At 39.6% G+C, this 27,491-nt stretch overlaps 1 protein-coding gene across 4 annotated transcripts in view; it reads right to left on the reverse strand.

Moving 5' to 3' along the window:
• Positions 1 to 696: 696 nt before the first annotated feature.
• gdpd5a (glycerophosphodiester phosphodiesterase domain containing 5a) overlaps positions 697 to 27,491 on the reverse strand; it is a 101,767-nt gene continuing 74,972 nt past the window's right edge. For 2 of the 4 annotated variants that reach the window (XM_061898169.1, XM_061898168.1), the window contains exons 15-17: positions 16,009 to 16,023; positions 15,676 to 15,788; positions 697 to 2,844 (exon numbers count right to left, since the gene is read on the reverse strand). In XM_061898169.1, the coding sequence (XP_061754153.1) occupies positions 2,753 to 2,844; positions 15,676 to 15,788; positions 16,009 to 16,023 (220 nt within the window). In that variant the 3' untranslated portion in view covers positions 697 to 2,752. The remainder of the gene's footprint in view (positions 2,845 to 15,675; positions 15,789 to 16,008; positions 16,024 to 27,491) is intronic. The other 2 variants (XM_061898170.1, XM_061898171.1) reach the window with 2 other exon arrangements.

Consider the following 27,491-nt stretch of genomic DNA (forward strand, 5'->3'; position numbering starts at 1 on the left):
CAGATTCTCTGAACCTTTTACGGATATTATGGACCGTAGATGGTGAAATCCCTAAATTCCTTGCAATAGATCATTGAATCAAATGTTGTTCTTAAACTGTTTGACAATTTTCTCACGCATTTTTTCACAAAGTGGTGACCCCCACTCCATCCTTGTTTGTCAATGACTGAGCATTTCATGGAAGCTGCTTTTATACCCAATTATGGCACCCAACTGTTTCCAATTAGCCTGTTCACCTGTGGGATGTTCCATATAAGTGTTCGATGAGCATTCCTCGACTTTCTCAGTCTTTTTTGCCACTTGTGCAAGCTTTTTTGAAACATGTTGCAGGCATCAAATTTCAAATGAGCTAATGTTTGCAAAAAGTAACAAAAATTACCGGTTCAAACTTTAAATATCTCGTCTTTGCAATCTATTCAATTGAATATAGGTTGAAAAGGATTTACAAATCATTGTATTTTGTTTTTATTCACGATTTACACAACGTGCCAACTTTACTGGTTTTTGGTTTTGTATATCTTCATCAAGAATACCTTTTCATTTTCCTGTAGGAACTCTCCTGAAGGAGTACTATCTATCTCTCTACCTCCAGGAAAAGGAAAAATATGCAAAATCACATGTTTTTATAAGAATTTAATACTCATCAATACACTAACACGTAAGTCAGACAAAAAGAGAAACAGAACATAAAACCAATTACATAAAAAGAGTAGCTTATATATAATTTTATTGGTGCATCAATGTTGTGTATGCGACATATACATTTTTAGGCCTTGGAGCATATATTTGCTTTCTACCAGCTCACGAGGGGAACAAAGTCTGCCAGAAAAGTTCCAGGACTACATTTCCAAATTCAGAAGAAAGTAGTTGCAAAAAATGTTACATAAGGTACCAAGAATTTGAGTTTTAATAATCATACAACCAGTCATTATTCACTTTCATCCATACATTTCCTACCACATATTCCTTTTGGGGTCACTTTCAAGTCACCACTTGAAGAGTGAAATATTTGTTTCGCATTTTTGCAAGGGGGTGTAGTTAGTGTTACACATTCGTAATTAGATTCTATTATTGAACTTGGATAGCAAAAAATATTTCATCTGACGTGGTCTTTTATAACTGACAGATTTATTGAAGGAATAAAATCTTTAAGAAGGGGGACCGGAGGGTGTGTTCCAACTATCGTGGGATCACACTCCTCAGCCTTCCCGGTAAGGTTTATTCAGGTGTACTGGAGAGGAGACTACGCCGGATAGTCGAACCTCGGATTCAGGAGGAACAGTGTGGTTTTCGTCCTGGTCGTGGAACTGTGGACCAGCTCTATACTCTCGGCAGGGTTCTTGAGGGTGCATGGGAGTTTGCCCAACCAGTCTACATGTGCTTTGTGGACTTGGAGAAGGCATTCGACCGTGTCCCTCGGGAAGTCCTGTGGGGAGTGCTCAGAGAGTATGGGGTATCGGACTGTCTTATTATGGCACTCCGATCCCTGTACGATCAGTGTCAGAGCTTGGTCCGCATTGCTGGAAGTAAGTCGGACACGTTTCCAGTGAGGGTTGGACTCCGCCAAGGTTGCCCTTTGTCACCGATTCTGTTCATAACTTTTATGGACAGAATTTCTAGGCGCAGTCAAGGCATTGAGGGGTTCCGGTTTGGTGGCCGCGGGATTAGGTCTCTGCTTTTTGCAGACGATGTGGTCCTGTTGGCTTCATCTGGCCGGGATCTTCAGCTCTCACTGGAATCGGTTCGCAGCCGAGTGTGAAGCGGCCGGAATGAGAATCAGCACCTCCAAATCCGAGTCCATGGTTCTCGCCCGGAAAAGGGTGGGGTGCCATCTCCGGGTTGGGGAGGAGACCCTGCCCCAAGTGGAGGAGTTCAAGTACCTAGGAGTCTTGTTCACGAGTGGGGGAAGAGTGGATCGTGAGATCGACAGGCGGATCGGTGCGGCGTCTTCAGTAATGCGGACGTTGTACCGATCCGGTGTGGTGAAGAAGGAGCTGAGCCGGAGGGCAAAGCTCTCAATTTACCGGTCGATCTACGTTCCCATCCTCACCTATGGTCATGCGCTTTGGGTCATGACCGAAAGGATAAGATCACGGGTACAAGCGGCGGAAATGAGTTTCCTCCGCCGTGTGGCGGGTCTCTCCCTTAGAGATAGGGTGAGAAGCTCTGCCATCCGGGAGGAACTCAAAGTAAAGCCGCTGCTCCTTCACATCGAGAGGAGCCAGATGAGGTGGTTCGGGCATCTGGTCAGGATGCCACCCGAACGCCTCCCGAGGGAGGTGTTTAGGGCACGTCCAACCGGTAGGAGGCCACGGGGAAGACCCAGGACACGTTGGGAAGACTATGTCTCCCGGCTGGCCTGGGAACGCCTCGGGATCCCCCGGGAAGAGCTAGACGAAGTGGCTGGGGAGAGGGAAGTCTGGGCTTCCCTGCTTAGGCTGCTGCCCCCGCGACCCGACCTCGGATAAGCGGAAGAAGATGGATGGATGGATGGATAAAATCTTTAATTATTTACACGTGCCCACCCTACTGGTAGTGGCCCTAAAAAAAAACTTCCATTGAGTGGTTGACGGGCCGGCCCTGCCAGAATGTCGACAGACACGATGTCATGGTGAAGCAGCCACCAGTTGCCTTGCTACAACTCTCGCCGCACGATCTCTTTGTAGACGTGCTGCATGATCGTTTAAAGAAGGCCATCAACAGTCCTGGACCTTTACACACTATGTTTTTGCCTCTCGTTCAGTAAAAGGATTCAGCGATTGAGGCCGTCGTGAGAGTACGTTGCAAAAGGGTCATCGGGATAAAGAGACAGCTCCTCTGTACTGCTCAGCCCATTGTTGAATTCTGGAAGAAAAGGACATGTTTTACAACGACGCTCGCAATCACGGCTGTGACCACTTATGAGAACACATGGTCACATGACGTGTAACGAATGAACACTTGAAAAAATACAGACAGCTAAGGATGTTCCGATACAACTTTTTCACTTCCGATACCGACATCGGAGCCTTGAGTATTTGCCAAACTGATATTAATCCGATACAATATCAGCAGGAATAACACGTACTTCTATTATTTTGTAGAGTGGAATGTTAGAAAAAGTTTGATCAAGGGAAATTTTTCAAACAGAGAACAATGGTAGAGTATGAAAAACACTAACCAACTTATCAATGATCTGGGACGGGCTTATACTGCAGCACGGTGGTAAAGGGGTTAGTGCATGTGCCACACAATATGAAGGTCCTGAGTAGTCTTGGGTTCAATCCCGGGATCTGGATCTTTGTGTGTAAAGTTTGCATGTTCTTCCCGTGACTGCGTGGGTTCCCTCCGGGTACTCCGGCTTCCTCCCACTTCCAAAGACATGCACCTGGGGATAGGTTGATTGGCAACACTAAATTGGCCCTAGTGTGTGAATGTGACTCTTGTCTGTCTATCTGTGTTGACCCTGCAATGAGGTGGCGGCTTGTCCAGGGTGTACGCCGCCTTCCGCCAGAATGCAGCTGAGATAGGCTCCAGCAACCCCAAAAGGGACAAGCAGTAGAAAATGGATAGATGGATCGATGGATGAATGGATGGGCTTATGCTGTCTTTAAATGTTAGTGCAGTTGTAATTACTTTTTCGCCGAAAATTGTTAATTGGGTCAAGCTCATGGCACAGTGAATAATGCGGACACCTTTGTTACTATGTCTCGCTTGTGTGATATTGTGTAATTCGCTGTTGTGTTGCTGCTAGAAATCCAGTGGCCTAAAATGACTTGACTTAAATACAGAAAGAAGAAAAAGAAATGCTACAAAAATATTGATCACGTCACGCTAGTATCAATCTGATACCTATACCCACTTTGGTATCGATACTATTTGTCTCGGCTTTTAAACAAATATAAGCCTAAAGGGGCGGAATTCTCAACGCGCTGCAGTATCACGTACTTGTTGTCGTGTTACTTGAAGATCGCCAGGTTGTTGTGTGTGTGTGTGTGAATGAGCAACTAATGAAATAGCTGTGTTGCGAGTGTATGCTATGTCAAAGTAAACAAACAAACTCAAGGCCGTTGCATGCATCAAACTGTTCGCTCGAACCCAAATCAATACAACAAAACAAAACAAAAACAGCATCACTTAAACGCTCTGTACTCTTTTTATTTCAAAACTAATATCAATACTGAGCGGAACCGAGTGGTTGAAAACAATTTCTGCTGGCGTTTCTTGTGTGCAGCCAGTGCTCCTTTGTCAGATTGATTATCAAGGCTAGGGCCTGCATTGAAACCAACAAAAATGCAACGTTTGTAGTTTCTCTTCAGATGGCTCCAACAACACCAGTCCCCATTGTTATGTGAGGTGCGCACTAACGATATCAAAACAAAAATCAGAGCCAACTAACAAACAGAACCAAATCAAAATGTGGGTGTATGTAAGCGTGTGTATTCACACGGTAGCCAAAACCAGAAGAACGATCTTGGAGATCGGTCTTTCGATTATGTTGGTCCAAGTTTGAAGTTTTACACTCTTTACAATCCCTCTTCGGTCAGGGTTGGTATCAACAATTTTAGCAATAATCCATGACCCATTTGAGACATTTCCATCCATTATCATCACAATGTCGCCATGTGTGAAATTTTGTCTTAACTCTGTTCCATATCTGGCGTTCCTGCTGGAGCGGTAGACATTCTTTAAGCCACCTGGACCAAAAAAGGTCCAGTATGTACTGTACTCGGCACCAAAGTCTTCTGACATACAAGACCTCTTGGTTAAAGACTCCTGGCGGGAGCAGGGACTGTACCTCAGATAGCAGTAGGTGATTCGGGGTCAGTGGTTCCAAGTCGTTCGGATCATTTGATATGGTGGTCAAAGAACGGTTATTTAGAATAGCTTCAACCTCATACATGACAGTAATGAGGCTTTCATCATCCTACGTTTGCTGTTTTAAGACAGACAGCAAAATCTTTTTCAGCGACCGAATCAATCTCTCTCACACACCTCCATGATGCAGGGGGATTAAAGATCCACTTCACACCTTGCTGTAGTATGGCGTTGTTGATCTTGTCCTGATTCCATGCTTTAAGTGCTTCCTTTAACGCTCGCTCAACAGCCAATGAAGTTGGTCCCATTGTCGGATCTTAATTTGTCAAATTGTCCTCCTCTACAAATGAAGCATCAGAGGGCATTAATGCACGAATCCGTGTCAAGGGCATGAACCACCACCAGGTGTATTGTACGACTGGCTAAACATGTTAAAATGACCCCATATCTTTTTTATTGTGCCCCTTCCTCTTCTGACCTTGATGGGGCCAAAATAGTCCATTCCGACTTCAGTGAAAGGTGGCAGATAAGGTGTGATCTTGTCACTGGGCAAATTCGGGCAAATTACCCAGTCAATTATTATTTTTTTCGGAGTATGCGTTGGCACAGGGGATCCAATACTTCTGTCTTAAAACATACATCATGCAATTCCTTTCACAATGTCCTATTTGTCTGGGGATATTTTCAAGAATCAGTCTCGACACATGGTATTATTTTGGTAGGATGACAAGGTCCTTTCTCTTCAGGCATGGCCAATTTACTCAATCTACCCCTGACTCTCAATATTCCATTATCCAGTTTGGGATTAAGTTTAAAGATTGGGCTTTGTCTTTTTACATTCTTGTTTTCGCTCTGGAAACTTCCAAATTCCTCAGGAAAGCTGTGCACTAGACAGAACTGCACAGTTGCATTATCTGCTGACCTATGTCTTCCAAGGTAAGATTTTGTGCCACCCTTTAACTTTCAATCAGTTCCATGTTTTTTTCTTGACCCTTTTCATTGTCTACCATGTTGGCAGCAACCCTCTTTGTATTGTTTCTCAGATGTTGCAGGAGGCTTTTTAAGCACAGAAACCATGCTACTGCTTGCTGGAGCTTGGCCATGTTGAGAAGTAGTGTATGAGTTTATCAGTTGCAGTTGGTTCTGATTTTTGGATTACGTTGACGGTGACTTTCTCTTTCTTGATTTCAGGGTCGTCATGAGAGATTGAACCAAGATCAACGGGACTATGAGGCCAGTTTTTCTCTGTGCCAAGGAGGAACTGAGGGCCGGTTATCCAAACATTGGGCTTCAGGAATGCTTTGGCAGTCATGCCACGAGAGGCATGATCCGCTGGGTTACTTCTGGTGCCAATATGCCTCCACTCATCAATGTCGGTTGACTCTCTGATCACTCCAACACAATTAGCAACAAATGTAGGGAACCTCTTTGTTTCTTTTAGGATGTATTTTAAAATGGAGGTACTGTCGTGCAGAACACTGACTTGACAAATGGGATTTGTAATTAAGTCTTTAACACCCTCTCAATTTTGACTGCTAACAGCACATCAGTCAATTCCAGTCTAGGAATAGTCACCTTTTTCAAGGGTCCTACCCTGGCTTTCCCAAAGAGAAATGCTGTGTGAATTGCATCTTTGATATTGGTGACTCGCAAGTAGGTTACAACCCCATAACATTCCTTGCCTGCATTGCAGTAGTTGTGAAGCTGAGCGGATGCAATTGCTCCAAAGTTTTTTGGTTTAATGCATTGGTTGACCTTGTAGCTCTCCATTTGCTCTCCATTGCTGCCATTTCAGTTAGTGCTTACTTTGAATTTCAACATCCCACCCACAGGTCAGTTTACACAGCCTTTGTAAAATGTACTTTGCTGTAAGAGCAAAAAGAGCAAGGAATCTAAAGGGATCATATACAGAGGCTACGATGGAAAGGATTGCTCTTCTGGTGAATTTCTGGGATTTTAAGGTTGTATGAAACCTGAAAGAGTCATTTTCTATGCTCTATTCAACTCCAAGGGGTCTACCCACAGGTGGGCATTCCTTGTCCAAATCAAGGTCTTTTATCTCTTTGGCTCGTTCTTGCTCGGGTATAGCTGCCAACACTGCTCTGCGGTTACTTATCCACTTTGTCAGTCTGAGGCCTCCTGGTGCACAGAGAGATGTTAACTCTTGACTCAGTTTTATCGCTTCAACTTCAGGTGGTACAGACTTCAAGCAGCCATCCACATAAAAATTGCTTAGGACTGTTTCCACACCTTCTTTGGAATGTTGCTCAAAGTTGTTCTCTGCAGTACTTTTAGGGCGCAGCTGGCACAACTAGTCGAATACGTTGCACCAAACAGATTGACTGCCATTATATACTCAATTTTTGCTCAAAGTCGCCATTGGGCAACCGCAAGAATCGAGGGTAGTTTGAGTCTTCTGAACATACCTTTGGTAGTACATTCCCTCGATGTCTGCCATGACTGCAATTTGTTCTTAATGAATGCAAATGAGGACTCAGTGAGGTTTGGTCTTTCAAAGACGTGGCGTAAAAAGTCGAAGAACAATCAACCACAACCCATAATGTTAGCTTTTTTGGATGCCAAACACTATGATGGGGCAAGTACCATACTTTGCCATCCTTTTGTGTCAGTTGGTTGTTTGGCAAAATTTCAGCGTGTCCCCTTTTTTAAGACATCTGCCAAGAAGTCACGGTACTCCTGGTGAACGCTGGTATTTTCGAGTAGTTTACTTGTAAGGCCTAAAGCTCACTGCTCTATTACTACTCAATTATTTGGAATGGATATCTTATCCTCTTTAAATGGGAGTTTCAGTTGGTAGGGCCTATCTTTCAATTTTGCCGATGTAGGCATGATGAGAATGAATTGTTTATCTTCCATGGACATTTCAGCCTTCTCCTCATACACCTTCTCAGGGATGTCATGGTTGAAGTTCTGCCTTACAAGATCATCCAAGTTAACAACTGCTATGTGATGAATGTGCACCTGTTGGAGCTGACCTTCAGTGCCACCACAGTCATTGAAAAGTCGAATTAACCACCCATCCTACCCTGGTCTTAACAGCATAAGGACCATTTTTTTTTTAATTTTCTTTTTTTACTGTTAATTATTTTCCATGGTTCCATGGTCTTAGGCGTATTGGATCCTATCAGAAGCCCAATTTCAGCGTCAATATGGGTAAATTCAACTTGCTTTAGGTAATCCCATTCTTTCAAGGCTTATGATGTGGGAATCTGCTACTTTGTAACAGGTATCCCATCTTGGGTGTAGACTACTGGCAGTGCAATACCAGATTGCAGATGTGATACTTCCAAACCAGAAATTCTGTCCACGGTCAGAATCTTTTCTTGTCCAAGGGTTAAGTAAGATTCTACTTTTCCTTTATTTGGCATTCAGTTGTCTTTGGAGAGCTGTTGTGCAAAAAGTGGCCATACCGCCTAAATTTAAAAAGGCATATGTTAGGATGCTTTTATTGCAGCTTGACAGTTTGACTTGTACAGGTACAATGGCCGATGCTTGGTTGTCACCGGCCCCAGTATGGACATGTTTCTCAAGTGATAACAGAAAGCTGTTTACTGCTGTCGCTCCGTCTGTATTCTGCCTCTTTATTTCCGCTGGTTTATTTCTATCAATGTGCAGCATGGTGGAGTGATTTAATGAGCAGATCTTACAACACAATTTCTTTCTGCAATCCTTGCTTAGATGACCTTTGTTAATGCAGCCGAAACAAATTCTATTAGCTTTGAATAATTCAACTATGTATTCACTTTTTTTGCCATTTACTTCTTTACAAGTTTCAGTTGCGTGTTCCCAAAATAAACATATTCTGAGCTGTGTTGTGACAGGTATTTTTGATCTTGAAGTGGTTCTTCCGTTGCCACAGTGGTGAAGCTACTTTTGTATGCAGAGCCTGATATTACTTTGGGGAATTTTTTTATGTCAGCCTTTTGTTTGATGTCTTGAATGTTTCCAAACTATGGGTTGCATGTCATATTTGCTTGTCTTTCAATGAAGCTGACCAATTGCATGAACTTGGCTCTTGCTTGGGTTTGCTCATAATGCTCATAAACTTTACTTCTCCATTTTTCTTTCAATTTGAAAGGAAGCTGTGAGACAAAAGTTCTCATGTGGGATGTATTGTTCATATCGTTAAAAGCTTCAATGTCGATGTCATTACTACAACTACGCAGGAAAGTTGCATACTCTTGCAGTGCTGTCGATCTACCGACTTGAGTACTCTCCAATTCAATGCTTTCCCCTGATAAGCTGAAGCAATGAAGATGTAATTTCCAAAGAGACTCACTGCAATACTTAACTTTCATGCGCAACTTCAAGCATTGCATTGAAGGAAAAACAAATAATGAGCTGGACGGATTGTTCTTTCTAGATCAGTTTACTGAAGGGCACCCAACGTTACTTGTGAGAAGCTGTCTACATATGGTTAATACAAAAGGCCAAAACAATTGTTGCACAAATATTTTGTAAAAACAGGAATTTCCTTTTAGGGCAAAGTTGAAGTTAAAGTTAAAGTACCAATGATTGTCACACACACACTAGGTGTGGTGAAATTTGTCCTCCGCATTTGACCCATCCCCTTGATCAACACCGGGGAAGTGAGGGGAGCAGTGGGCAGCAGCGGTGCCACGCCCGGGAATCATTTATGGTGATTTAACCCCCAATTTCAACCCTTGATGCTGAGTGCCAAGCAGGGAGGCAATGGGTCCCATTTCTATAGTCTTTGGTATGACTCGGCCGGGCTTTGAACCCACAACCTACTGATTTCAGAGCGGACACTCTAACCACTAGGCCACTGAGTAGGTTGGTCTATGATCTTCAATCAGCATTTTGGTTATTTCATTTTCCATCCATCCATCCATTTCCTACCGCTTGTCCCTTTCATTTTTGCATTATTTTCAACAGATTGGCATCTGCACTATGCTTGTTACGAGTTTGATTGCCACTGCAAGACGCTGGTAATGGACCCTTTGCTTGTACATGCAGCCTTTTACCACTGGGGGCATTTGAGTTCTCTCCAGGTAATGGTGCAGCAGCATGACTGTATTTCTTGTAATATACAAATTCATCTTCATCATCATATTCATCCTCCTCCTTTTCTCCATGATCAACATCATCCTCTTCTGCCCCGCCATACTGAGCTGTTGTAAAATGTAATTTTTTGGCAGACTCCTTTTGTCCTGAAAGCACTGCTCCTTCAATCTACGTCATCACTAATTTCGATTTTAGCATCTGAAGCAGCAAGTTGGGTTTCAATGGGAATCATTTACTTTTGAGCCTTTATTTGTTCCCTCCCTTGAGTGCGCTCAGCCTCTTCTCTTTCAAGTGCAAGTTTCCTTTGGAGGCTTTCAGCTCGTATCATGAGAGCTGCTTTTTCAGCTTCAGCTGTAGAAGATCTATGGCTGCTGGCTGCACTGCTTTGACCAACCTTGCTTATTGTATGAGGCAACAGAAGAATGCTCTTCTGCAACCTCTGTGCTTTGGTGCTGTTGTGCAAGTCATTTTGCATCTTGCTTCCATTTTTTTACAGTAATGATAAATGATAAATGGGTTGTACTTGTATAGCGCTTTTCTAGCTTCAAGGTACTCAAAGCTCTTGGACACTGCCTCCACATTTACCCATTCACACACACATTCACACACTGATGGAGGGAGCTGCCATGCAAGGCGCCAACCAGCACCCATCAGGAGCAAGGGTGAAGTGTCTTGCTCAGGACACAACAGACGTGACGAGGTTGGTACTAGGTGGGGATAGAACCAGGGACCCTCGGTTTTGCGCACGGCCACTCTCCCTCTGCGCCACGCCGTCCCTACCTTTTGAATTCATTGAAAAAAGCAAGATTGCTGAATTTCCCCCAGGGATCAATAAAGTACTTTCTATTCTATTCTATTGGTAAATACTAGCGTGTGTGATCATCTTCTTTTTGTCCTTTGGAAGCAGTCCAAAAATTGAGTATTGTATTTCACTAAAATCTCAGTTAAGCTAACCCTAACCCTAACCATTACACTATGAATGTACGTTTTTGAAATGGGAAAGGGGTACGTTTAAATACTTTTAGATTTTTCCTACTACTTTTCGGACATGATGTATCGAGAAATTATATTAAATTGTGTGATGTAATATGCTGTAAGTGTGTTCATGTTCGAAATAAACTAAAAGAAAGAAAGAAAGAATAAACCTCCAGGTTATCAAATTCCACCACAAGTGATTTAATTGGATTTATTTTGGTGGTCAGTTGCTTTAATTTAGCACTTCTCGACTTTGTTAACTGCTCCACTTTAGCTGCGAGACCATTTTCAGTTAATTTGGGTTGTCTCTTTTGTTTTTCTTCTTCTGGCTTGCTTCCATCTTTCGGTTTTGCAGGAAAATATTGTCCCATCACATTTGCATCACATTCCTCATATTCAACCACATTACTGGCGTCTTTATATTAAATTGACATTTTGTTGGCAACTCAAAAGCGCAAATATGCGCACGTCACATGCAGAATATAAAGCACATTAAAGACCTACTGAAAGCCACTACTACCGACCACGCTGTCTGATATTTTATATATCAATGATGAAATATTAACATTGCAACACATGCCAATACGGCCTTTTTAGTTTACTAAATTGCAATTTTAAATTTCCCGCGGCATTTCTTGTTGAAAAAGTCGCGGAATGATGACGCGTGCGCTTGATGTCACGGACTGTCAGGAAATATTACCGTAGCACCATTTGCGGCTAACAGTCGTCTCTTTTCATCGCGCAATTAAACAGTATTCTGGACATCTGTGTTGCTGAATCTTTTGCAATTTGTTCAATTAATAATGAAGAAGTCAAAGTAAGAAGATGGAGTTGGGAAGCTTTAGCCTTTAGTCACACAAACACACAGTGATTCCTTGTTTAAAATTCCCAAGGGTGAAGCTTTACTATGGATCAGAGCGGTCAAGCGAACATGGTTCCCGACCACTTGTCAACCGGCAGGTTTTGGTGAGAAAATTGTGGTAATAAGTCGCCTCTTACCGGATATCAGCTGAGCTTGCGCTATCCATGCAACTGCCCGTCAACTTCCCTCAGAGACTGGCGTCAAGACACCCGCGGACAAACCCCTCTGACTATCAGGTACTATTTAATCTCCCTAAAACACTAGCAACACAATAAAAAGATAAGGGATTTCCCCGAAATATCCTAGTAAATGTGTCTAAAAACATCTGAATCTGTCCCAATGCATCTGCCTTTTTTTTTAACAATTTTTTTTCTTCTTTTTTTTTTTTTGTAGTTCTTCGCTATCAATATCATCATCCACGAATCTTTCATCCTCGCTCAAAATAATGGGGAAATTGTATTTTCACTCGGTCCGAATAGCTCTTGCTGCTGGAGGCTCCCATTAAAAACAATGTGAGGAGCCCTCACCCATGTGACGTCATCGTCTGCGACTTCCGGTAAAGGCAAGGCTTTTTTTATCAGCACCAAAAGTTGCAAACTTTATCGTCGATGTTCTCTACTAAATCCTTTCAGCAAAAATATGGCAATATCGCGAAATGATCAAGTATGACACATAGAATGGACCTGCTATCCCAGTTTAAATAAGAAAATCTCATTTCAGTAGGCCTTTAAACTTGTGGTCGTTTTGCTTGAAGATCGCCAGGTTGTAGTGGGTGAATGTTTGAATAAGCAACTAATGAAATAGGTGTGTTGCGAGTGTATGCTATGTCAAAGTAGACAAACAAACTCAAAGCCGATGCATGCATGCAGATTGATTATCAAGGCTAGGTAGGGCCTGCATTGATTGCGTCACCGCTCAAAACCAACAAAAATGTGACCTTTGTAGTTTCTCTGTAGATGGCTCCAACACTATTATTATTTAAATCCATACCCACAGCCCTATGAAAAACGTCACAAGAAGGCTAACTAGGTGAGGCTCATTTGTAGATGTAATTTATTTAAAAGGGACCAATAAATATTAAAAAACATTTGACATGTGAGACATGTGAAGTATATGAGATTATAGCCAATGGCTAATTTATATATCAAAGTCCCTCGGCAAGTTGATGTTAAAATTAGGACAAAGACACTGGGCCTGATCTAAATTAATCTAAATTAATCTAAAGGATTGAGCAAAATAAGGAGCGCGATCCATTTTGTCTTCTTGAACATGAGGAATATATGCTGATCAGGACGCACACAATACTGGAGAGAGTGAATGCTAAAGCAGCTATTTAACACACCCAGTGTGATTAATCAAGAACAAAATTGTAGTGAGATAGAGGTTTGCTTTTTCATTTAGCAGAGACAACGGATGTGCAGAAATAGCTGTGAGAAAGGATGCGATTGCGCTGCAGCTCCATCCAACGTATACTTGTCAACATATATATGTATATTAACATATATGGGGACGGCGTGGCGAAGTTGGTAGAGTGGCCGTACCAGCAATCTAAGGGTTACTGGTTCAATCCCCACCTTCTACTATCCTAGTCACATTCGTTGTGTCCTTGGGCAAGACACTTCACCCTTGCTCTTGATGGGTCCTGGTGAGCGCCTTACATGGCAGCTCCCGCCGTCAGTGTGTGAATGTGTGTGTGAATGGGCGAATGTGGAAATACTGTCAAAGCGCTTTGGGCTCCTTAAAAAGGGATAGAAAAGCGTTATACAAGTACAACCCATTTACCATATACCATATATGGTCAAAAATAAAAATATCAAGACACATTGGCTATCCAGCAATGTCTTTTTATAGTTGTATAGCTGCTGGACCACTTAAGGGGCTGATTAAAACAAATTAAATTAATGGTTTGTCGTGTCTGCTGGCGTTTTTCTTTTTTTATGACCTTCATTTTTAAAGAAGTTATATTATGAACGCATCTCCTATATGTAAAAAACTTCTTGCAATAATCAGTTTCTTGCATATGGAACTTATCAGCTCATCCACGCAGTTAGCAGTGTCTTAAAGGGGAACATTATCACCAGACCTATATAAGCGTCAATATATACCTTGATGGTGCAGAAAAAAGACCATATATTTTTTTAACCTATTTCCGAACTCTAAATGGGTGAATTTTGGCGAATTAAATGCCTTTCTGTTTATTGCTCTGGTGGCGATGACGTCAGAACTTGATGTCACCGAGGTAATACAGCCGCCATTTTCATTTTCTACACATTACACACACGGGTCTCAGCTCTGTTATTTTCCGTTTTTTCGACTATTTTTTGGAACCTTGGAGACATCATGCCTCGTCGGTGTGTTGTCGGAGGGTGTAACAACACTAACAGGGAGGGATTCAAGTTGAACCAAAGATGCGAAAGTGTCTGCCGCCAGACCCCCATTGAATATGCTGTAGTGTCTTCACATTTGACCGGCGATGACAGACATGGCACAGAGATGTATGGATAACCTGCAGATGCATTTGCAACGATAAAGTCAACAAAATCACCAAGGTGAGTTTTCCTGTTGACTTATGTGCTAATCAGACATATTTGGTTGCAGCGTGACTGCCAGCTAATCTATGCTAACATGCTACGCTAATCGATGCTAACATGCTATTTACCGGCGATGACAGACATGGCACAGAGATGTATGGATAACCTGCAGATGCATTTGCAACTATATTACGTTTCCTTCCACCCACATTTAATGCAAAAAAAACACTTACCAATCGACCGATTTAAGTTGCTCCATTATCACAAAATGCGAAAGTCTTGATCGTTTGGTCCGCACATTTTACCGGCGATGCTAACGCAGCTATTCGGCCATGCTATGGCTATGAATAGCGTCAATAGCTATTCGCTCAATAGCTTCAGTTTCTTCTTCAATACTTTCATACTCCAACCATCTGTTTCAATACATGCGCAATCTGTTGAATCGCTTAAGTCGCTGAAATCCGAGTTTGAATCCGAGCTAATGCCACTATATCTTGCTGTGGTATTCCCATTGTTTGTTTACATTGGCAGCACTGTATGACGTCACAGGAAAATGGATAGTGGTTTCGAAGATAGCGAAAATAAGGCACTTTAAAGCTTTATTTAGGGATATTCCGGGACCGGTAAAATTTTGAAAAAACTTCAAAAAATACAACAAGCCACTGGGAACTGATTTTTATTGTTTTTAACCCTTTTGAAATTGTGATAATGTTCCCCTTTAAAAGAGATGATTTCCATTGTTAATGCACTGCAGGATACCTCTTAAATGCCCCAACAAAGTGGCACACTTTACATTTGTCTGCTGGATGTCTGAAAACATAGCAAAACAGATAGGAGCACGATAGCGTACATGGGCAGTACATGGTGACAGCCGTGTAGTTCTAAAACCTCAGTTAAATAGGATGGTCTGCACCAGATATTGAATCGTACACACAGTTTTAGTAGATCACAGGAACATGCCCACTAATAATACACACACTTTTATAGTTTGCACAGGCTGTTTAGCACATTGTTATTTGGATCATAGTAAGCCGGCCCTTAGTACACACATTAACAATATTAAAACGTCCAATAAAGGTTTGCGTTCCAAAGGTGTTGCTGACACTCACTTCCACAACTCTATCTACATCCTGGGGTCACGTTTCAAGCAAGTTTAAGCTTGTGACAAGTTACTTATAAGCAGTTGTTGTATTTCATGTTGCCCAAACACACTTTTTCTGAATGCCACTAAACAGTCCTTGAGAGAAAATGGTGCTAGATCGTCAATAATTTTGTATAAAATAACTGAATCCATATATTTTCTCAAGTTTTACCAATTTAGATTATATTTCTCGAGTATTCTGCAATGATGACGGATGGTGGGCCTTTTATCTCATACTTTTAATGTTTTTTTTAATAAATAACTGAACACCAATTAAAGTATGGCTCTGTTTGTCAGTGTCAGTCATGTGGGGCACGTTGCACCTGAGACGATGAGCTTCTCCTTCATGATGTTGACGTCCCGACCGGAGCGATTTGGCACAGCGCTCAGCATGATCTGCTCAGGGTTGCAGTTGTGCATGGCGCTCATCCTCCACCTAACAGCAAAACACGACAAGCTGCAGACTTCACTCTGAGCTGCACAAGTCCTGAGCTGTGACATTGAAGAGCTTCCTCGGAAAAGTGCTGATACACACACAATCATGCCCTTCTAAGGGAATTTCTATTCACGAAGCAGGATAGAAACATGCTCGCAAGATCAGCCCGAGGGCGTTTAGGCAGGAAAAGGACGCCAAACAAGGAGGGGCACAGCAATACCTGATCATATGAAAGCTGACAGACGCCAGCGGGCAGCGGAGAAAGGTTAGGTCAGGCAAAAAAGCACATGAGAAGACAAAGACAAGAAGAACAGAGGTTACATCAATGCAACTTTGCGGGTAAAAGAGTAAAGTGAAGTATTGAAATAGTCTTCAGGTTTTTGACTTTTTAGCCTAATTATGTTTTTTTCTGAATACTTATGTACCGAAATGTATACTATCATAAGATTGTTCACATTTTGAACAATAGTAGTATAAAATTGGTGCTTAAAAAATGGAAAAGGTAAACATTTATGTGAAAAAATACAAAAATAATACAATGGCTTTTTCTGTTGTGACACTGAAGTTGAACAGATTAGTCATTTGAATAGTTCAATCATATACATTAAATTGATAACTATTTGTTTGATGCTCATAATTCCGAGTGTCATCAATGCAACCTTGCTCATTGTAATCATCGTTGGTGCATAATGAGGAAGTGTTGTGTTGTTTTTGTTGTATTTGTGGCTCCTGGCTAACTGTGTTATGTAAGTGTTTAGTGTACTTCTTTCAGTACACTAAACACTTTTACAAGACGTTACTCGGTCAATATCAATACTACTACATTACTTACAATATATTACTCGAACAATATCACTATTACTACATTACTTACAATATATTACTCGAACAATATCACTACTACTACATTACTTACAATATATTACTCGAACGATATCACTGCTACTACATTACTTACAAAATATTACTCGAACAATATCACTACTACTACATTACTTACAATATATTACTCGAACAATATCACTACTACTACAATACTTACAATATATTACTTGAACAATATCACTATTACTACATTACTTACAATATATTACTCGAACAATATCACTACTACTACATTACTTACAATATATTACGTGAATAATATCACTACTACTACATTACTTACAATATATTACTTGAACTATATCACTATTACTACATTACTTACAATATATTACTCGAACAATATACCTACTACTACATTACTTACAATATATTACTTGAACAATATCACTACTACTACATTACTTACAATATATTACTCGAACAATATCACTACTACTACAATACTTACAATATATTACTTGAACAATATCACTATTACTACATTACTTACAATATATTACTCGAACAATATCACTACTACTACATTACTTACAATATATTACGTGAATAATATCACTACTACTACATTACTTACAATATATTACTTGAACAATATCACTACTACTACATTACTTACAATATATTACTCGAACGATATCACTGCTACTCCATTACTTACAATATATTACTCGAACAATATCACTACTACTACATTACTTACAATATATTACTCAAACAATATCACTACTACTACATTACTTACAATATATTACTTGAACAATATCACTACTACTACATTACTTACAATATATTACGTGAATAATATCACTACTACTACATTACTTACAATATATTACTTGAACAATATCACTATTACTACATTACTTACAATATATTACTCGAACAATATCACTACTACTACATTACTTACAATATATTACTCAAACAATATCACTACTACTACATTACTTACAATATATTACTTGAACAATATCACTACTACTACATTACTTACAATATATTACTCGAAGAATATCACTACTACTACATTACTTACAATATATTACTTGAACAATATCACTACTACTACATTACTTACAATATATTACTTGAACAATATCACTACTACTACATTACTTACAATATATTACTCGAAGAATATCACTACTACTACATTACTTACAATACATTACTCGAAAAATATCACTTCTACTACATTACTTACAATATATTACTTGAACAATATCACTACTACTACATTACTTATAATATATTACTCGAACAATATCACTACTACTACATTACTTACAATATATTACTCGAACAATATCGCTACTACTACATTACTTACAATATATTACTCGAACAATATCACTACTACTACAATACTTACAATATATTACTTGAACAATATCACTATTACTACATTACTTACAATATATTACTCGAACAATATCACTACTACTACATTACTTACAATATATTACGTGAATAATATCACTACTACTACATTACTTACAATATATTACTTGAACAATATCACTACTACTACATTACTTACAATATATTACTCGAACGATATCACTGCTACTCCATTACTTACAATATATTACTCGAACAATATCACTACTACTACATTACTTACAATATATTACTCAAACAATATCACTACTACTACATTACTTACAATATATTACTTGAACAATATCACTACTACTACATTACTTACAATATATTACGTGAATAATATCACTACTACTACATTACTTACAATATATTATTTGAACAATATCACTATTACTACATTACTTACAATATATTACTCGAACAATATACCTACTACTACATTACTTACAATATATTACGTGAATAATATCACTACTACTGCATTACTTACAATATATTACTTGAACAATATCACTACTACTACATTACTTACAATATATTACTCGAACGATATTACTGCTACTCCATTACTTACAATATATTACTCGAACAATATCACTACTACTACATTACTTACAATATATTACTCAAACAATATCACTACTACTACATTACTTACAATATATTACTTGAACAATATCACTACTACTACATTACTTACAATATATTACGTGAATAATATCACTACTACTACATTACTTACAATATATTACTTGAACAATATCACTATTACTACATTACTTACAATATATTACTCGAACAATATACCTACTACTACATTACTTACAATATATTACTCAAACAATATCACTACTACTACATTACTTACAATATATTACTTGAACAATAATACTACTACTACATTACTTACAATATATTACTCGAAGAATATCACTACTACTACATTACTTACAATATATTACTTGAACAATATCACTATTACTACATTACTTACAATACATTACTCGAAAAATATCACTTCTACTACATTACTTACAATATATTACTTGAACAATATCACTACTACTACATTACTTACAATATATTACTCGAACAATATCACTACTACTACATTACTTACAATATATTACTCGAACAATATCGCTACTACTACATTACTTAGAATATATTACTCGAACAATATCACTTCTACTACATTACTTACAATATATTACTTGAACAATATCACTACTACTACATTACTTACAATATATTACTCGAACAATATCACTACTACTACATTACTTACAATATATTACTCGAACAATATCGCTACTACTACATTACTTAGAATATATTACTCGAACAATATCACTTCTACTACATTACTTACAATATATTACTTGAACAATATCACTACTACTACATTACTTACAATATATTACTTGAATAATAACACTACTACTACATTACTTACAATATATTACTTGAACAATATCACTACTACTACATTACTTACAATACATTACTTGAACAATATCACTACTACTACATTACTTACAATATATTACTCGAACAATATACCTACTACTACATTACTTACAATCAATCATCAATCAATCAATGTTTATTTATATATATATTACTCGAACAATATCACTACTACTACATTACTTACAATATATTACTTGAACAATATCACTATTACTACATTACTTACAATATATTACTCGAACAATATCACTACTACTACATTACTTACAATATATTACTTGAACAATATCACTATTACTACATTACTTACAATATATTACTCGAACAATATCACTACTACTACATTACTTACAATATATTACTTGAACAATATCACTATTACTACATTACTTACAATATATTACTCGAACAATATCACTACTACTACATTACTTACAATATATTACTTGAACAATATCACTATTACTACATTACTTACAATATATTACTCGAACAATATCACTACTACTACATTACTTACAATATATTACTTGAACAATATCACTACTACTACATTACTTACAATACATTACTTGAACAATATTGCTACTACTACATTACTTACAATATATTACTCGAACAATATCACTACTACTACATTACTTACAATATATTACTTGAATAATATCACCACTACTACATTACTTACAATATATTACTTGAACAATATCACTATTACTACATTACTTACAATATATTACTCGAACAATATACCTACTACTACATTACTTACAATATATTAATTGAACAATATCACTACTACTACATTACTTACAATATATTACTCGAACAATATCACTACTACTACATTACTTACAATATATTACTCGAACAATATCACTATTACTACATTACTTACAAAATATTACTCGAACAATATCACTACTACTACATTACTTACAATATATTACTCGAACAATATCACTGCTACTACATTACTTACAATATATCACTTGAACAATATCACTACTACTACATTACTTACAATATATTACTTGAACAATATCACTACTACGACATTACTTACAATATATTACTTGAACAATATCACTACTACTACATTACTTAAAATACATTACTTGAACAATATCACTACTACTACATTACTTAAGTTATAATACTCGAACAATATCACTACTACTACATTACTTACAATATATTACTTGAACAATATCACTACTACTACATTACTTACCTTATGTTACTCGAACAATATAAATACTACTACTACATTACTTACCTTATGTTACTCGAACAATATAATTACTACTACTACATTACTTACAATATATTACTTAAAAAATATCACTACTACTACATTACTTACGGTATATTACTCAAACTATATCAATACTCCTACTACATTACTTATATTATGTTACTCGAACAATATCCCTACTACGACATTACTTACAATTGATTACTTGAACAATATCACAACTACTATATAACTTACAATTTATTACTCGAACAATATCACTTCTACTACATTACTTATAATATGTTACTCGAACAATATCACTACTACTACATTACTTACAATATATTAGTTGAACAAAATCACTACTACTACATTACTTACAATATATTACTTGAACAATATCACTACTACTACATTACTTACGGTATATTACTCAAACTATATCAATACTTCTACTACATTACTTATAATATGTCATTCGAACAATATCACTACTACTACATTACTTACAATATATTACTCGAACAATATCACCACTATTACATTACTTACAATAAATTACTTGAACAATATCACTACTACTACATAACATTCAATATATTACTCGAACAATATCACTACTCCTACTACATTACTTATAATATGTTACTCGAACAATATCACTACTACTACATTACATACATTATATTTCTCGAACAATATCACTACTACTACATTACTTACAATATATTAATTGAACAATATCACTACTACTACATAACTTACAATTTATTACTCGAACATTATCACTACTACTACATTACTTATAATATGTTACTCGAACAATATCACTACTACTACATTACTTACAATATATTACTTGAACAAAATCACAACTACTACATTACTTACGGTATATTACTCAAACTATATCAATACTCCTACTACATTACTTATGATATGTTACTCAAAAAATATCACTACTACTACATTACTTACAATATATTACTTGAACAATATCACTACTTCCACATAACTTACAATATATTATCCATCCATCCATCCATCTTCTTCCGCTTATCCGAGGTCGAGTCGCGGGGGCAACAGCCTAAGCAGGGAAACCCAGACTTCCCTCTCCCCAGCTACTTCGTCTAGCTCTTCCCGGGGGATCCCGAGGCGTTCCCAGGCCAGCCGGGAGACATAGTCTTCCCAACGTGTCCTTGGTCTTCCCCGTGGCCTCCTACCGGTTGGACGTGCCCTAAACACCTCCCTAGGGAGGCGTTCGGGTGGCATACTGACTAGATGCCCGAACCACCTCATCTGGCTCCTCTCGATGTGAAGGAGCAGCGGCTTTACTTTGAGTTCCTCCCGGATGGCAGAGCTTCTCACCCTATCTCTAAGGGAGACCCCCGCCACACGGCGGAGGAAACTCATTTCGGCCGCTTGTACCCGTGATCTTATCATTTCGGTCATGACCCAAAGCTCATGACCATAGGTGAGGATGGGGACGTAGATCAACCGGTAAATTGAGAGCTTTGCCTTCCGGCTCAGCTCCTTCTTCACCACAACGGATCGGTACAACGTCCGCATTACTGAAGACGCCGCACTGATCCGCCTGTCGATCTCACGATCCACTCTTCCCTCACTCGTGAACGAGACTCCTAGGTACTTGAACTCCTCCACTTGGGGCAGGGTCTCCTCCCTAACCCGTAGATGGCATTCCACCCTCCGGGCGAGAACCATGGACTCGGACTTGGAGGTGCTGATTCTCATTCCGGTCGCTTCACACCCGGCTGCAAACCGATCCAGCGAGAGCTGAAGATCCCGGTCAGATGAAGCCATCAGGACCACATCATCTGCAAAAAGCAGAGACCCAATCCCGCGGCCACCAAACCGGAACCCCTCAATGCCTTGACTGCGCCTAGAAATTCTGTCCATAAAAGTTATGAACAGAATCGGTGACTAAGGACAGCCTTGGCGGAGTCCAACCCTCACCGGAAATGTGTTCGATTTACTGCCGGCAATGCGGACCAAGCTGTGGCACTGATCGTACAGGGGGCGGACCGCCACAATAAGACAGTCCGATACCCCATACTCCCTGAGCACGCCCCACAGGACTTCCCGAGGGACACGGTCGAATGCCTTCTCCAAGTCCACAAAACACATGTAGACTGGTTGGGCAAACTCCCATGCACCCTCAAGAACCGTGCCGAGAGTATAGAGCTGATCTACAGTTCCACGACCAGGACGAAAACCACACTGTTCCTCCTGAATCCGAGGTTCGACTATCCGTCGTAGCCTCCTCTCCAGTACACCCGAATAAACCTTACCGGGAAGGCTGAGGAGTGTGATCCCACGATAGTTGGAACACACCCTCCGGTCCCCCTTCTTAAAGAGAGGAACCACCACCCCTGTCTGCCAATCCAGAGGTACCGCCCCCGATGTCCACGCGATGCTGCAAAGTCTTGTCAACCAAGACAGCCCCATAGTATCCAGAGCCTTAAGGAACTCCGGGCGGTTCTCATCCACCCCCGGGGCCTTGCCACCGAGGAGCTTTTTAACTACCTCAGCGACCTCAGCCCCAGAAATAAGAGAGTCCACCACAGATTCCCCAGGCACTACTTCCTCATAGGAAGACGTGTTGGTGGGATTGAGGAGGTCTTCGAAGTATTCCTTCCACCTATTCACAACATCCGCGGTTGAGGTCAGCAGAACACTATCCGCACCATACACGGTGTTGATAGTGCACTGCTTCCCCTTCCTGAGGTGGTCCAGAATCGCTTCGAAGCCGTCCGGAAGTCGTTTTCCATGGCTTCCCCAAATTCCTCCCATGTCCGAGTTTTTGCCTCCGCGACCGCTGAAGCCACACACCGCTTGGCCTGTCGGTACCTGTCCACTGCCTCTGGAGTCCTATGAGCCAAAAGGACCCAATAGGACTCCTTCTTCAGCTTGACGGCATCCCTCACCGCGGGTGTCCACCAAGGGGTTTTAGGATTGCCGCCCCGACAGGCACCAACTACCTTGCGGCCACAGCTTCGATCAGCCGCCTCGACAATAGAGGTGCGGAACATGGTCCACTCGGACTCAATGTCCAGCACCTCCCTCGTGACATGTTCGAAGTTCTTCCGGGGGTGGGAATTGAAACTTTCTCTGACAGGAGACTCTGCCAGACGTTCCCAGCAGACCCTCATAATGCGTTTGGGCCTCCCAGGTCTGTCCGGCATCCTCCCCCACCATCGCAGCCACCAGGTGGTGATCGGTAGAAAGCTCCGCCCCTCTTTTCACCCGAGTGTCCAAAACATAAGGCCGCAAATCCGATGACACAACTACAAAGTCGATCATGGAACTGCGGCCTAAGGTGTCCTGGTGCCAAGTGCACATATGGACACCCTTATGTCTAAACACGGTGTTTGTAATGGACAAACTGTGACGAGCACAAAAATCCAATAACAAAACACCACTCGGGTTCAGATGCGGGCGGCCATTCTTCCCAATCACGCCTCTCCAGGTTTCACTGTCGTTGCCAACATGAGCGTTGAAGTCCCCCAGTAGGACAAGGGAATCACCCGGGGGAGCACTTTCCAGTACTCCCTCGAGTGTACCCAAAAAGGGTGGGTACTCTGAACTGCTGTTTGGTGCGTAAGCACAAACAACAGTTAGGACCCGTCCCCCCACCCGAAGGCGGAGGGAGGCTACCCTTTCGTCCACCGGGTTGAACTCCAACGTGCAGGTTTTAAGCCGGGGGGAAACCAGAATTGCCACCCCAGCCCGTCGCCTCTCACTGCCGGCAACGCCAGAGTGGAAGAGAGTCCAGTCCCTCTCCAGAAAAGTGGTTCCAGAGCCCTTGCTGTGCGTCGAAGTGAGTCCGACTACATCCAGCCGGAACTTCTCCACTTCGCGCACTAGCTCAGGCTCTTTCCCCCCCAGTGAGGTGACGTTCCACGTCCCAAGAGCCAGATTCTGTAGCCGAGGATCGGACCGCCAAGAGCCCTGCCTTCGGCTTCCGCCCAGCTCACATTGCACCCGACCTCTATGGCCCCTGCTATGGGTGGTGAGCCCATTGGAGGGGTGACCCATGTTGCCTCTTCGGGCTGTGCCACCAGGCGCTCGCCATCATGCCCCACCTCCGGGCCTGGCTCCAGAGGGGGGCCCCAGTGACCCGCGTCCGGGCGAGGGAAATCTGGGTCCATGTTTTGTCTTCTTCATAGAGGTCTTCGAGCTGCTCTTTGTCTGATCCCTCACCTAGAACCTGTTTGCCTTGGGAGACCCTACCAGGGGGCATAAAGCCCCCGGACAACATAGCTCCTAGGATCATTGGGACACGCAAACTCCTCTACCACGGTAAGGTGGCAGCTCAGAGAGGAGTACAATATATTACTCGAACAATATCACTACTCTTACTACATTACTTATAATGTGTTACTTGTACAATATCACTACTACTACATTACTTACAATATATGTCTTGAACAATATCACTACTACTACATTAATTACAATATATTACTCGAACAATATCACTACTACTACATTACTTACAAAATATTACTTGAACAATATCACTACTACTACATTACTTACAATATATTACTTGAACAATATCACTACTACTACATAACTTACAATATATTACTTGAACAATATCACTACTAATACATTACTTACAATATATTTCTTGAACAATATCAGTACTACTACTACATTACTTACAATATATTACTCAAACAATATCACTACTACTACATTACTTACATTATATTTTGTGTACAAAATATCACTACTACTACATTACTTACATTACATTATCCCTATTACTAAATTACTTGCAATATATAACTTGTGCAATATTCCTACTACTAAAGTACTTACATTACATTACTTTGACCATATTACTACTAGTACAATACTTACAATATTTTATTTGTACAATATCAGTAGTACTACTATTCATCCATCCATTTCCTACCGCTTATTCCCTTTGGGGATGCGGGGGGCGCTGGTGCCTATCTCAGCTACAATCGGGCGGGAGGGGTGTACACCCTGGACAAGTGGCCACCTCATCGCAGGGCCTAGTACTACTATTTTTCTTAAAATGTGTTACTTGTACAATATCACTACTACTACATTACTTTAAATATGTTACTTTTACAATATCACGACTACTACATTGCTTTAAATATATTACTTTTACAATATCACTACTACTACTTTGCTTACATCACATTACTTGTACAATATAACTACTACTACATTACTTTAAATATGTTACTTTTACAATATCACTACTACTACTTTGCTTACATTACCTTACTTGTACAATATTCCTATTACTACATTCTTACAATATATTACTTGTACAATAGCCCTACTACTACATTACTTACAATATATTACTTGTACAATATGACTACTACGCCATGACTTAGAACAGTGGTTCTCAAATGGGCGTACACGTACCCCTGGGGGTACTTGAAAGTATGCCAAGGGGTACGTGAGATTTTTTTTTAATATTTTAAAAATAGCAACGATTCAAAAATCCTTTATAAAAATATTTATTGAATAATAATTCAACAAAATATAAATGTAAGTTCATAAACTGTGAAAAAAAAAATACACAATGCAATATTCAGTGTTGACAGCTAGATTTTTTGTGAAAATATTCCATAAATATTGATGTTAATTTTTTCTTTTTTTTGAAGAAATGTTTAGAATTAAGTTCATGAATCCTGATGGATTTCTATTACAATCCTCAAAGAGGGCACTTTAAGTTAATGATTACTTCTATGTGTAGAAATATTTATTTATAATTGAATCAATTGTTTATTTTTCTACAAGTTTTTCGTTATTTTTATATCTTTTTTTTCAAAATAGTTCAAGAAAGACTACTACAAATGAGCAATATTTTGCATTGTTATCCAATTTAGTAAATCAGAAACTGATGACATAGTGCTGTATTTTACTTCTTTATCTCTTTTTTTTTTTAACCAAAAATGCTTTGCTCTAATTAGCGGGTACTTGAAATAAAAACATGTTTGCAGGGTATACATTACTGAAAAAAAGGTTGAGAACCACAGACTTAGAATATGTTACTTTAAAATTATCACTACTAAAAAATCCATTACATTTAGTAAAAAAATATTTTAAACTTTAATTGACACATAATTTCCAGGTGTTTGCAGGCCAGATAAAATGATGTTGCGGGCCAGATCTGGCCTTGAGTTGAGTTTGACACTTGTGGCCTAAGCGCTTGCATAAGAGAATGATGGGGCATTATAGCTTGTGTGGTGGCGCCACTTTTGTTTGAGACACTCATTGAGGTTTTTGAAGCAGCTTTCAAGTGCTCTGGGGAAAAAAAAATCCACATGTTGTGGAAGTAGTGTCAAAGCGCTTTGAGTACCTTGAAGATAGAAAAGCGCTATACAAGTACAACCCATTTATTTATTTATTTACTATTTCATTACTTACATTATATTTATTGTACAACATCACTACTACTACATTACAATATATTACTTGTACAATATCACCAACAAATAGTTGTTGCAGGTTGCTGAGTCTGCATTCATGTATCTTTCAAAGAAAGCACCAATGGCTAGTTCTTTCAGTGTGGTTACCAGTGCCATTATGGAAAGCTAGTAAATAGACCAAAAGACTAGGTAGCTATTGGTGTCTCATTTGGATGCTAAATTAATGCAGACCCAACAACCTGCAGCGAAGGTGATATTGAGCAAGTAACG

This window comes from Nerophis ophidion, linkage group LG04 (genome assembly GCF_033978795.1).
Source record: "Nerophis ophidion isolate RoL-2023_Sa linkage group LG04, RoL_Noph_v1.0, whole genome shotgun sequence".
Classification (NCBI taxonomy): domain Eukaryota; kingdom Metazoa; phylum Chordata; class Actinopteri; order Syngnathiformes; family Syngnathidae; genus Nerophis; species Nerophis ophidion.